General features: G+C 37.8%; 1 protein-coding gene across 1 annotated transcript in view; it reads right to left on the bottom strand.

Annotated features, from left to right (window-relative positions):
• Nucleotides 1-1386: 1386 nt before the first annotated feature.
• Nucleotides 1387-14298, bottom strand: part of LOC126336897 (probable inactive peptidyl-prolyl cis-trans isomerase-like 6) — a 154296-nt gene continuing 141384 nt past the window's right edge. Inside the window, exon 7 of the mRNA XM_050001018.1 lies at nucleotides 1387-1732. Coding sequence (XP_049856975.1) covers nucleotides 1411-1732 — 322 coding nt within the window. The 3' untranslated portion in view covers nucleotides 1387-1410. The remainder of the gene's footprint in view (nucleotides 1733-14298) is intronic.

Here is a 14298-nt window from a genome sequence, read left to right as displayed (position 1 = left end):
GTGATGCAAATATTGACAACTTTCTTTAAATACTGAGAAATGTAAAATTGTGCTCATCACAAATCGAAAAATGTAGTATCCTATGACAACAATATCAGTGAGTCACAGCAGGAATTGATCAACTCATACAAACCAGGATGTAATGCTTTGTAGGGATACGAAATGGAATGATCACATAGGCTCAGTTTTGAGTAAAGCAGGTGACAGAAAGGTTTATTGGTAGAATACTGGGGAAATGCAATCAGTCTACAGAGGAGATAGCTTACAAGTCACTTGTGTCCCTGGGCGCTGATGACCACACTGTTTAGCGCCCGTAAACCTCAAACACACACACACTTGTGTCCCAGCATGTGAGACCTGTACCAGTTAGTGCTAACAGGGTACACTGAATGAATACAGAGAAGAGCAGCATGGATGATCAAAGGTTTGTCTGATGCATTAGAGAGCATCTCAGAGATGCTGAAGAAACTGGACTTCTGTTTCTTAAAGATAGGTGGAATCTATCTTGAGAGAGCCTACTTACAAAGGTTCAAGAACCAGTGTTAAATAATAACTCTAGGAATATATTACAACCCCCTACATTCACTTCTGTAGGGGTTGTGAGGACACGATTAGGTTAACTTCAGCACACATGGAAGCATTTAAAGTCTTCTTTCCAGTGCTTCATATGTGAATGGAATGGGAAAAATCCCAAGTAACTGAGATAATGGGATGTATCTTCTGCCATGCACTTCACAATGGTTTGCAGAGTATATATGTAGTTGTATAAGAAGCAAAGGAATAATATGATGAACTATAAAACAGTCAGAGTGCAGTATAACACTGGAGAAAGCATCTCTTACTCTACATGTTAGAGTACTCTATACTGGTGCCTTTATTAGACTAAGGTCCACTTCTTTTTCTAATTGTGAGACTGTTGTCAAATGCACACATTTAAACATCCTGAAAAACAGCATCAGAAAGGTTGTTGCATTCTTCAATAGCCAAAGAAAATGCAATAAAATATGTAATAATCCCAATTTACCCTGTATCATGATAGACTGTTTCTTAAATCCTGCACTGTGTGGTTTGAGTGGAACATAATATCTGAAAATTCATGTACCTACAAACCTGAAAACACTAAACAAGCATTCACAAATTCACTTCCACAGAAATTAAGTTACATTTGGTTAGCCTAAAATTCAGTATGTTATTCAATGTTTCCTACTCTTCATCATCTTGCAAATGTGGATAATCCAGTTGAGATGATGTCTGTTGATAACCCACTTATGATGCCTTCATGCAGCAAACATGGACAACTTCAGACAATAAAAGCTAATACAATTAAACAAAAATATGAACACCCCCTACCCTCCACTCACATACACACTCCAAAGAAGAGTCATATTTCCTTTGGTACACCACATTTATTTAGCCTCGTCTTACAGCTATTTCCGTTGCATAAACTTTGAAACTCTTAGCTCCCCCAGCCTCTGCTGTTTCTTTCATGTCTTCCATAACTATAGAAGTTTCTTCTGTGCTTTCTTCCCTTCTAATGAGTGCTTCCTCAGGAGTCTCTGGCTTGTCTTGTACTTCTTCTATACATCTGTCAGGCTGTATTACTGTTTCTTCTTCCACTTCTGATACATCAAACACACCACAGCCTGTGATCTCTATGTCTGCCAAAGGCCTTTCATATGCAGTGTTCACTGATTCTAGTAATTTTAGTGTGTTTTCACCTTCTACAACTTGTCTGTAAATAAATAATTAAACAATGTTTGAAAATATGCATGTTACGATCACCTTTGTACTCAACTGAAGTGATATTAGTTTTAATAGCTATCACAGTATAACAGGCATTAAAAAGTGTGTGAATCAGGAGAAAAATCTATGAGTTATCAACAGTCACATTATTATCCCTTATCCTGTATGGCCAAACAGAGTATAATATTGAAAAAAATGACAAGCTCAATATAACATATAGTTTCTGTAGCAACTGAGTTAGCACAACAAGATGTAGAAAAACCCTTTCAAAGAGCACAAAGGCTTAGAAATAACAAACTAGCATTATCATTACACTTTCTTCACAAATTTTTTCATCCATTTCAACAAAGCTCTGTATTCCGGTGTAGAAATATCTCTTCTTTGCTAGCTTATCCCACCTCTTATTCTTGTATTACTAGTATGCTATTTTCATTTTCTCCCTGACTGCAATGACTGAAGTTACTGACTGTTGGAAGACAAAGAACCATTTTTACTATGTTTCAAACAATGGAAAGTACATTGTGAATAGGATAGATTGTTATTCACCACAAAAATGACACACTGAGTTGCAGACACGCATAACAAACAGACACGCATAACAAAGGACTCTTACGCATCAACCTTTTGGCCAAACCCTTCTACACAGAGGAAAACACACACATATTCACATAAGCAAACTCACCTCACTCATATATGGCCACTATCTACGGCCAGAGCAGCCAGAGGTAAAGATCATATGTGTGTCCAGTGTGCTTGCTTGTGTGAATGTGCGTGTCTGATTTCTTTTCTGAGGAAGGATTTGGACAAAAGGTCAGTATGTAACATCTTTTCGTTGTTCCTGCCTGCAACATGTTTTCTTCTTTATGAAAGGTAGCAATTCATCCTATTCATAATATCACTGATTTTCACTACCTATAAAATGGAAAATTTTATGTCCGAATTTGGAAACGGATATAGAATTTAGACTTACTCATGATAATGAAAATAAAGAAAGGGAGGGCATAAATTCTTTGTGCAATCATCAATATTTATTTTCAAGAAATATAGAACTTACAAATTTGTGGTGTATGACAAATGTCTCAATAAATCATCAAGTTTGTTTGCATATCTTTCTTGCAGGTGGAAACTGAGTAGAGTGTACTACAATAACTGTTGTTTTAAAATGGTATTACACCAGGAGATGAAGCAGTGTGTTCGGTGATACCATGAGAGCAAATCTCCAACTACTACGCAGAAAAATTTTCAAAGACAATACGGAAGAGAAACACCTGACAGAAGGTGTACTGTCACATGTCACATGAAATTTAAACAGACTGGCAGCATGCTAGATGTTCAATGAACAGGGGGACCTTTGGTAGTGAATAAAATATCAGAGCTGTACAACATGCTTTCTTACTTATTTCTTCCAAATTCTCATTGCACATCTCATGAAACTGGGATTCCTAGAACAACAGTGCTTTTTTCCTCAGCATTGATGATCTTGAAATACAGCACTTCACAACAGATGGTACGCATTTAAATAAATGGAGCAAATCACTGCTCAGTCAAAAGATCAAAATGTTAGTGGATAGTGTTTCTCCTACATGTAAGAAAAGTGATTCTATTCCACTACCACTGGTAAAGGACACCTGCAAAGTATCTTCCCTACCATGTACTCCAGTTGCAGCAGTAACACAACATCAGGTATCACTGATTACAAAAGAATGTGCTGAGAGAGAAGAGGCTGTAACTACAGTTACAACAGGTAGAACTAAGATAAAAGAAACAACAAAACTGGCAGCATATTCAGCAACAAGTGTACCAACAGGTGATCCAGCTGTCCATTCTGCAGCAACATTTGAACTACCTGCAGTGGGAACCCAGCCACTTAGATCATGTCATGAACAAGAATAAGAGAAGAGACCTCCAAGAGTAGAAGCAGTATCAAGTGGAGCGGGCAAACGGAAAACTGTACCTCCATTACGTCTAAATGATTTTTTAGTAAAAGGCAGCAAGGAGAAGAAGCCCATAAGATAAATAGTGCCAGAGATTTAATAGCCTCTCAACAAAATAGTGCATCTGTAAAGAAAGACAGTTTTGATTTTATAATCTGTTATCTTAACATTGAAGGAGTAGGGGATAAAGAATTTATTGTCTACGACTTTGGATTAGAAAATAAGTTTGTTATCTTTTGTTTAAGTGAACACTGGGCTAGTGAGAGTGAACTTACATTTATTAAATTTGATAATTATAATCTAGCCAGTAGCTACTGCAGAAAATTGCATTTAAGAGGTGGCAATATATGTTAACAAGTCACTTAGTGGTACAGTCAATAGATTAGATCTAGATTTTCTGTGTGATGAACAAAACTTTGAAGCTGCTGGTATAGTAATAGACAATTTTAAGTTAGTTGTAATTTCCCTGCACAGGTCACCTAACGGTGTAACCAATGTATTTTTAGAAAAATTGGACCTGCTGTTACATGTACTTACAGATACTAGATGGATACATTATGACATTGTGATAGGTGGAGATGTGAATGCTGAATTTGATGTTACAACACAAAAACGTACTGTCGCTGAACTCCAAAACCTACTAAGACAGTGAAACTTATATTCAGTCAATAACAAGCCCACAAGAGAACATGCATGTCTTGACAATATTTTTGTAAATTTTAAAACAGAAGAATCATGTTTTGTGACAGTATTTCCATATTCTGATCATGATTCAGTATCTTTAAATTATACAAGTAGGTTCCCTCTTGATAAGAGTAACGTAAATAAGCCTGTCCCAGAAGTTGTGGTCACTAGACCAGTCACAGATGAGAAAATTGACAGGTTTTGCACGTCCCTTTCTAACAGAGATTGGTTTGACCTGTGTTATGATGAGACACATTATACTCTAAGCAATTATCTGCCAGCAAAGGTACTATTTGATAGGTTTCTTAAAGCATTTTTTGTGACACTTTAATGACTGCATTCCAATAAAGAAATGCAACGTAACTGACAGAGTCCTGAAAGCAAAGGTTCCAAACAGACAAAATACATGGTATACAAAACAGCTGTCTACTATGAAAAATCAATTTATGTTGTTGTACAATATTTATAAAAATCTTAAAACCAACCATGCTAAATTAGCCTATGTTAGATCTAGGAATGAGTAGTAAAAAAAATAAATAAATAAATAAATAAATAAAAAATGGAGGCCAAACAAGCACACAATCTCAGAAGTATTGAGAAATACACCTATAAGTGCAAAGCAGCATGGACACTAATAAATATTGTCGCCAAAGATAAAAGAAGTGACAAAATTAGTATCTCTCCCCAGGGATTTAATGACTTTTTAATTAAATCAGTTGAGGAAGTAGGAAGTGCTATAATTAAACCTGAAATCAGCTGACCACAGTTACTGTCAAAAAATATTGCTAGGTCACCAACAAACACAAGTACCTTCAATTTTTCTGAGGTATCAGCTGGTTTTGTGTTAAGAATAGTGAAGCAGTTAAAATCATCAGACAGTGTAGACATATATGACCTGTCTTGTAACATGCTGAAGAAAGTAATAGGCAGTATAGCGTACCCCCTAACATATTGTATAAACAAGTGTATACTGGAGGGTTTTTTCTCTGATGAGCTTAAACTGTCTAGGGTAGTTCCAGTACATAAAAAAGGAGATGAAAATTCTGTTTCACGTTACAGGCCAATATCCATAGTACCAGTTTTTTTCAAAAGTTCTAGAATGCATAATTTACCAACAATTATCTGTTTACTTTGATATCATAGGATTAATAAGTGGATCACAGTATGGCTTTAGGAAAAACCTGTCAACCATTAATGCCATAGACAATGTTGTTATATACATCCATCAAGTATTTGAAGATAAATGCTTTGCTCAAGTGACTTTTTGTGACCTAAGCAAAGCCTTTGACTGTGTAGAACATACACTACTACTCGAAAAAAATGGACTTTTATGGTGTTAAAGGGAACAGCCTTAAGCTATTAAGATCATATTTACAAAACTGTAAGCAAGCAGTCTGTGTTTGGAAAGAAATGTCCAGTATAGAACAAGTTAAGGTAGGTGTTCCGCAGGGATCCGAGCTGAGCCCTTTCCTTTACCTAATAATGATAAATAACCTGCCATCATTTATTAAATCCAGAACAGTACTCTATGCTCATGATACAACGTTTCTGAACAGCAGTAGCCTTAAAACATGTGTTACAGAGACAATTGAGCAAGCTTCACTCTGGTTTAAAGCAAATGGGTTCTTGCTTAATGAAAGCAAAACCCAGCAGATGGTATTTAGTTTAAAAGACAAGTTTCCATCAGAGGTCCTAGTTGTGTTAAATTTTTGGGGGTATATTTGGATGATAAAATTTCTTGGAATCCACATATTAAGTATATTAGTGGTAAATTGTCTAGGGTAATCTATTTCTTAAGGCGATTAATGCACTGTGTACCTAAAAATTGTGTTACATTATTGTACTACTTATTTTTCCAAAGCATCATATCCTATGGTATTATTTTATAGGGAAACTCCACTTGTGTGCATGATATACTATTGCTCCAAAAGAAAGCTATTAGGATAATTACAGGCTCACCATACAAGGCTCATTGTAAACCTCTGTTTACTCAACAAAAAATCATGACAGTAATAAACCTATATATTTATTATGTTTTAATCTACACAAAAAAGAAATTACCTAAAGTAAAACACAGGGAAAATATACATTGTTACAGCACTAGCACAAACAGCTCTATCTATACGCCCTACCACAGACTGCCAAAATCAGTTAACAGTTATGAACTTACGGGCCACAAATTATTTAACGAACTTCCACAAGCTATACAAAATTTACCTGACCAACAATACAAACAAACACTTTATCACTGGTTAGTTGTAAACCAATTCTACAATATAAAGGATTTCATGACCTGTGATATAAAACTGTAACGTTCTTAACAATTCTGTTCTTTTATAGCATGTACTGTACTGTATTGTATTATGTGTATGATTTTGTCTATTGCTGTAATGGCTTAAAGACAATAAAATTATTATTATTATTATATTATTATTACAGTTAAAAGAATTTTGCACCACAGTTAGCACCCACTTAAATATAAGGCACAGGTAAGAAATGTGTTACAACTAGATAATGGAGCATGTCAAGTGGCTTCTGCAACTGAGATAATGGCACAAATTGACACTAACAATGAGTACTTTCCACGAATTTGTTTTCCAGATGAGGCTATTTTCCACATATCAGATAAAATTAACTAGCACAATATGAGGACATGAGATCTGGAAAGACCAGACACTGACTTAGCTCACATTAGCGATTCCCCTAAAATGAATCTGTGGTGTGGTTTAATGAATAACAGCATCAATGGTCCTTTCTTTTTTAGTGAAAGCAGTAACATCTAACATATATCTGGATATGCTAGATCAATTTGTGGAACTGTAACTGAGAGACTTGCAGCCTCAACAAGATGATGCACCACCACATTGGGGATTGCATATTAGAAATTTTCATAATGAAACATATCCTGACAGGTGAACTGGTAATGAGGGTCCCATGGACTGGTCTGCAAGATTACCAAATATAACACATTTAGATTTCTTTTAGTGGGGTCATGTAAAGGACTAGGTTTATGCTATACAAGTACCTGATTTGGATACTTAAGAAGAAGGGTAACAGATGCTGTTGCTGGTGTTACACAAATAATGTTGTCAAATATAAGGCATTAATCAAATATCGAGTAGACATTCCTAATTCAACAAACAGTGTACATATTAAAGTTTATTGATATCATAACAAAAACTTGGTGATTTATTCTTTCATTTGTCACAAACCACAAATTTGTAAGTTCTATAGTTTTGTAAAATAAATCTTGATAACTGTACTAAGATTTTGAGCCCAACATGTACATTTTCTGATGCATGCTTGTGTATTTCTGTCAGTTACAAAATTTATTCTGTCTCTTAAACTTTTATATTCAGAGGCTATGTTTTAAATTCTGAGAACTTCATTTTATACTGCACTATTTTGCCATGTCTTTTCAAATATTTCTTGTATACAACATAATATGGACTTGAAAGCATATTACACTCCTGGAAATTGAAATAAGAACACCGTGAATTCATTGTCCCAGAAAGGGGAAACTTTATTGACACATTCCTGGGGTCAGATACATCACATGATCACACTGACAGAACCACAGGCACACAGACACAGGCAACAGAGCATGCACAATGTCGGCACTAGTACAGTGTATATCCACCTTTCACAGCAATGCAGGCTGCTATTCTCCCATGGAGACGATCGTAGAGATGCTGGATGTAGTCCTGTGGAACGACTTGCCATGCCATTTCCACCTGGCGCCTCAGTTGGACCAGCATTCATGCTGGACGTGCAGACCGCGTGAGACGACGCTTCATCCAGTCCCAAACATGCTCAATGGGGGACAGATCCGGAGATCTTGCTGGCCAGGGTAGTTGACTTACACCTTCTAGAGCACGTTGGGTGGCACAGGATACATGCGGACGTGCATTGTCCTGTTGGAACAGCAAGTTCCCTTGCCGGTCTAGGAATGGTAGAACGATGGGTTCGATGACGGTTTGGATGTACCGTGCACTATTCAGTGTCCCCTCGATGATCACCAGAGGTGTACGGCCAGTGTAGGAGATCGCTCCCCACACCATGATGCCGGGTGTTGGCCCTGTGTGCCTCGGTCGTATGCAGTCCTGATTGTGGTGCTCACCTTCACGGCGCCAAACACACATACGACCATCATTGGCACCAAGGCAGAAGCGACTCTCATCGCTGAAGACGACACGTCTCCATTCGTCCCTCCATTCATGCCTGTCGCGACACCACTGGAGGCGGGCTGCACGATGGTGGGGCGTGAGTGGAAGATGGCCTAACGGTGTGCGGGACCGTAGCCCAGCTTCATGGAGACGGTTGCGAATGGTCCTCGCCAATACCCCAGGAGCAACAGTGTCCCTAATTTGCTGGGAAGTGGCAGTGCGGTCCCCTACGGCACTGCATAGGATCCTACGGTCTTGGCGTGCATCCGTGCGTCGCTGCGGTCCGGTCCCAGGTCGACGGGCACGTGCACCTTCCGCCGACCACTGGCGACAACATCGATGTACTGTGGAGACCTCACGCCCCACGTGCTGAGCAATTCGGCGGTACGTCCACCCGGCCTCCCGCATGCCCACTATACGCCCTCGCTCAAAGTCCGTCAACTGCACATACGGTTCACGTCCACGCTGTCGCGGCATGCTACCAGTGTTAAAGACTGCGATGGAGCTCCGTATGCCACAGCAAACTGGCTGACACTGACGGCGGCGGTGCACAAATGCTGCGCAGCTAGCGCCATTCGATGGCCAACACCGCGTTTTCTGGTGTGTCCGCTGTGCTGTGCGTGTGATCATTGCTTGTACAGCCCTCTCGCAGTGTCCGGAGCAAGTATGGTGGGTTTGTCACACCGGTGTCAATGTGTTCTTTTTTCCATTTCCGGGAGTGTAGTTGTCACTTCACTGTAAAAAAGGTATTTATGTGAAACTTTAATTATTAATTTTGGTAAGAGGCACAACTAGATTTTTTATGATACTGCAACCCTATTCACTTAGATCTTACATCACTTTTTGCAAAGCCTTGTAAGTACATCTGTTTCTGACCTATGAAAATGTACGTATATCCTGTGATTAAAAATGTAAAACTTCACTGCAGGCAAACTTTATTTCTTTTAGAACTTTTGCAAAATATACAGTGCTTTTATTTCTCTTAAATACCAAACTTGTAACTTCAAAAAATTCATTTTACACATAACTGTCAGAATATCATAAACTGTTCTCCAACATTTGCATTAATTTGCATTGAAACAATAATTTTCATTCTTGCTTAGTTATGAAAACTAAAAATATCATGAGTAAAATTTTAGGTAATGTCACAGTTTCATTGGTCTGATTCTAATATAAAATGAACTTGATATTGTCCACAAAGCTTCCCATTTTTACTGCAGGGTGTTGCAAAATAAAGTTTATATTTGATGTGTGAAAATAAAATAGAGATTGAAATATATTACATAATTTTATTTATTGTTGAAATAATACAGTTTAGGAATATACTTCTTAAAAATAATGTCATTTAAATGGAATATTCCAGCATGCTTATAACACTCATTTGAATGATGAGCAAAATTTTGCATGATGGCTCAACATACAGACACTGGGATGGCTGCTGCTTCACTACGGATATTTTCTTCCAGTTGCTCCAGAGAACTTGAATTTTTGACATGCACTTTAGGTTTGACATATCCCCATAAGAAGAAACCCATGAGGTTCCGAGCTGGATTGCATGGGGGCCAATTTATGTCACCCTCCTGCAGGTCAATTTGACAGGGAAAATTTCATGAACTCGTGGTATAGACACACTGGATGCATGTGCTGTTGCTCTGTCTTGCTGAAACCATGTTTGTTGCTTATAATCAGGAAAATTTTGCAATTCAGTCACCAAAATGACATTTTAATATCTTCACACAATGTTCTGAATTCTCTGTTATAGCACAACCACCCTTGTCCTTGAAAGAGTACAGACCAATTAAATCCTCAAGCTGGCATCGCAGCCGATACAATAACTTCTGATGAATGAAGGGGTTTCTCATGCTTCTATTTAGGATTTTTTCCACTCCAGTAGCTGCCATTTTGCTTACTTGATGTGACCATTGAGATGAAAATGGGCCTCATCAGAAAACAAGATGTTGTTATGTGAAAGGCTCTCAGTCACATCGTTGAGCTGCATCCTGAGGCTTTAATTCTCACACCAATTGGATTTTGTAAGGGTTCAGTCTAACCCAGACACTACTGAATTATTTGTTTTTCAAAATGGATTTATATCTTATCTACATTCATTCACAAAGTTGTGAGAAAGAAAGTAAAAACAATTTTGAGTATTTATTTGTAATTAGTATTTCCAAATATGAGTGTCCTTCCAGAAGGATGTCAGGACAATAAGGGAACATGTTTTTAAAGTATATTACATTGCACAATAAACTTGTTTTGGTTTTTATACTTTCAAATAAACCTAAATAAATTTGAATTTAGGCTAAAAATGCTAATAAATACAAAAAACAAAGATAATAACCTACACACCGATTTTATGCACTCATATGATAAGACAAAAAGCAACAAACATGAAATGGTCCGTCACATTTTACGCACATACTAGTAGTTTTTTTGTGGCAACTTCTACATTTCAGCTGCTTCTTCTTTTTTGTTATCTCGTCTGTTGGTAATTCAGCAACATAATGTTCTCTTCCATCAAATCTAGAATCTAGTTTTGCCCTCTTACTAGGATGTCCTCTGCTGGCAGTGACTCTTTTGTTACTTTCAAGAATTGCAGTGACAATTCGGCAACGAAATGTCAGATGATCTATGGGTTCTTCTTTGTGCTTGTAAAGATCGTAGGCATTTTGCTCTGCAATGTCTATAAAATGTGCAATGATCGGGAAATACCACTTTTTCCTCTGTTACAGAGCATCTGTATAGGGATATATTTTGGTCAGCTCGATCTATGCCTCCCATATGAGTATTGTAGGAGTGTAAGAAGTTAGGTTGAGGCACACTAATCCTTTTCTTTTGTTCCTTGGAAAATCTTGCTCCAGAGCGTAGTGGTTGCACTCTGTCAGAGTTGGTGGCTACAGTAACAACATTGTTGTCATTCCAATGTAAATGGAAATCCCAGATGCTGAGTCAGAACAAACTTCATATGATCCTCTATTTTCTTTTATCATTTTATCTAAAGATGTTAGAGTACAATTATTAACTCTGTTTCCTCTTATTGTTCCTGTTGGTTCCACACCCCTCTCTCTTAGGTCATGTAGTAGTTCAATGCTGGTAAAGACGTTATCAGAGTATATGCGATACGGAACATGTGGAAGTAACTGGTCAACAGAAGTCATTACCACACCATACCCTATACCTTCCATTTCATAATCCTTACTACATGTGCCAGCTCCTTGGTAGAGTTTGAGACAAATAATATATCCACCACTTGTGCCTCCACACCAAAATTTGAATCCACATCGGATTGGTTTCCCTTTTATGAATTGTTTGCACCCGTGAATTCCAAAGTATGGGACCATCCATTCAGCGACAGAATGTTTGAATCTATCATTTAGCATACACAGTAATAGGCGGATTTTTCCAAAACGGTCTGATTTATCTAAATTATCATTGTTGCATGCATGCAAATTGGAAAAGATAAAGTCAGATCGATCTCTGGTCATGGCATTTGTTCCGAGGTGGTTGTGACTCTCTTTATCTGATTGCGAGTACATCTTTCTGCGTGACACTGTTACATATCTATTTAGCAGAAGTATTGCAATAAACACCAACATCTCATCTTCTGAACAATCACCTAGTCTATTTCTCTTGGCTGCGTACTGATTTGTGTAAGTAACCATCATTTGAAGCACTTCGTTATCAAAAAACTGTTGGAAATATTCAAGTGGAGTTCGCCCTTCCTTCATTGAAACTGTGAACATTAGAGGCCATGCAGGTGTTCGATTAACTATTTCACCACTTTTCCAGTTATATTTCTTGAGGTTTCGAACTTTATTCTTCGATAGCCTTGCTGGTTTGTTTGTGGTGGTTGTTGTTATTGTTGCTATTTTTGTACTGCTGGAGAGTCCTGGAACGACATCAGAGGCAAAGGATTGTTTCCTTGTTGCATTCACAGCATTACCATTGGTAGAAATGGCCAAATCACAAAGCGCAGTAGCACTGAGCTGTTGACTTACTGGTAATTTATCTACACTTGGATTTTCTTCAGCACCCGAATCTTCATCTGTTATGTCATCAGTTGAATTTAGAGAAAGGTGTAATGTTACATTCACACCAGTATTAGGTATTTCCTCATATTTTGATTCTAACATGACCAGAAGTTCCATCAGTGTACATCATTTTTTGTGAATACAAAATGACAACATATTTCCCTGATGTCCTTCTGGAAGGACGTTTGAAAACATTATTGAATTACAACTGATGAAAACTATCAATTGTACTATGAACCCATAAATAATATAGGTTAATTCTTTAAGATATTATATGACAAGTTTCAGAATTATAGACGCAAAATGAAAGAAAATAAACATACCCATCAATGACAAGATCAGTCAGTTCGTCCATGGAAAATTGGCCCTATTTTCAAGATACAGTTTCTCACTCACTATGAACGACAGCGTCAAACTGACTGTCGCAGCACGCAACTGACTCTGCCTACTTCATATAACAATGGGTCACAGTCCATTGCAACAATGCATTATTTGCAAAAATAAATAATTTCAACAGTGAGTGACTTCGTCCTTCCAGAAGGAAGTCAGGGTTATCTGGGTTAAGGTCACCTTGCAAAATACATTGTAGTGGTGATCTATGCATAATTAAAGAATTTGCATGCTTATGATTGGAGAGGTTAGGATCATCACAAGCACACTGTTTTACACTCTCGCACACTGCTTTACACTCTCCACAGATTTGCCCATTCCAGATGACCTTGATTGCCCGGATGTTGGTTTGCCAAGAGTTGAACCATTCTCCACAAATGTTCTGATCCATTTCCAGATAAGGGGAATACTTGGAGCATCATTTACATTACACAGTCCACTACCAAAATTTCCTCTGTGCTACAATTGCCAAATCACTGTTTTTGTAAAATTCCTGCACACAGAATGCACAGTCTGTTTCCAAAAAGTGCTCCATCTTGGCTGAATTTCTACAAGCCCAGCAAGTGATACCCACCCACTCTCCTCTAATTTGTTACACATACGCAGAGAACTCTTCAAATATAAACTTTCTTTTGACGACCCTGTATGTTTATAACAGAACTTAGCCATTTCACTGAATGAGGTGGCGCAGTGGTTAGCACACTGGACTCGCATTCGGGAGGACGACGGTTCAATCCCGTCTCCAGCCATCCTGATTTAGGTTTTCCGTGATTTCCCTAAATCGTTTCAGGCAAATGCCAGGATGGTTCCTTTGAAAGGGCACAGCCGATTTCCTTCCCAATCTTTCCCTAACGTAAGCTTGCACTCCGTCTCTAATGACCTCGTTGTCAACGGGACGTTAAACACAATCCACCAACACCACCGCCACCACCATTAGCCATTTCATTTGTTACAGAATAGAAATTAAAGTCTTTGAAGATGTTACACACATCTTGCGAAACCATGTGGTGTATAAGGCCCCTATATTTTTTTACTATGTTTATTATAACTCTGTTTGTTTTATTTTGTCCAAAAACATGAAGCTCAGTATAAATGATGTTTACCCAAACAGGGTTGAAGTTGGTATGATGTTCACTAATCCATAGCAAATATGCTATGTAGCAAGTAGTGCTATCCCAGCCAAGTGAATCCATTACTTGTTTCCTAGGTCTTCGTCTTCTTCTACTTTTGTGTCAGTAGGTTATAAGAAAATGTTGTGAATATCTACCACTATTTCTCAGTCAAACTTTAAATTGAAAATATAAAATGCTCTTGTGTTCAAATACATTTTTTAAATCTACACTCATATGT

The sequence above is a fragment of the Schistocerca gregaria genome, chromosome 2 (genome assembly GCF_023897955.1).
Source record: "Schistocerca gregaria isolate iqSchGreg1 chromosome 2, iqSchGreg1.2, whole genome shotgun sequence".
In the NCBI taxonomy this organism is placed as follows: Eukaryota; Metazoa; Arthropoda; class Insecta; order Orthoptera; family Acrididae; genus Schistocerca; species Schistocerca gregaria.
Note: the sequence above shows the minus strand (reverse complement) of the source record. Positions and strands in the feature narration are given on the sequence as shown.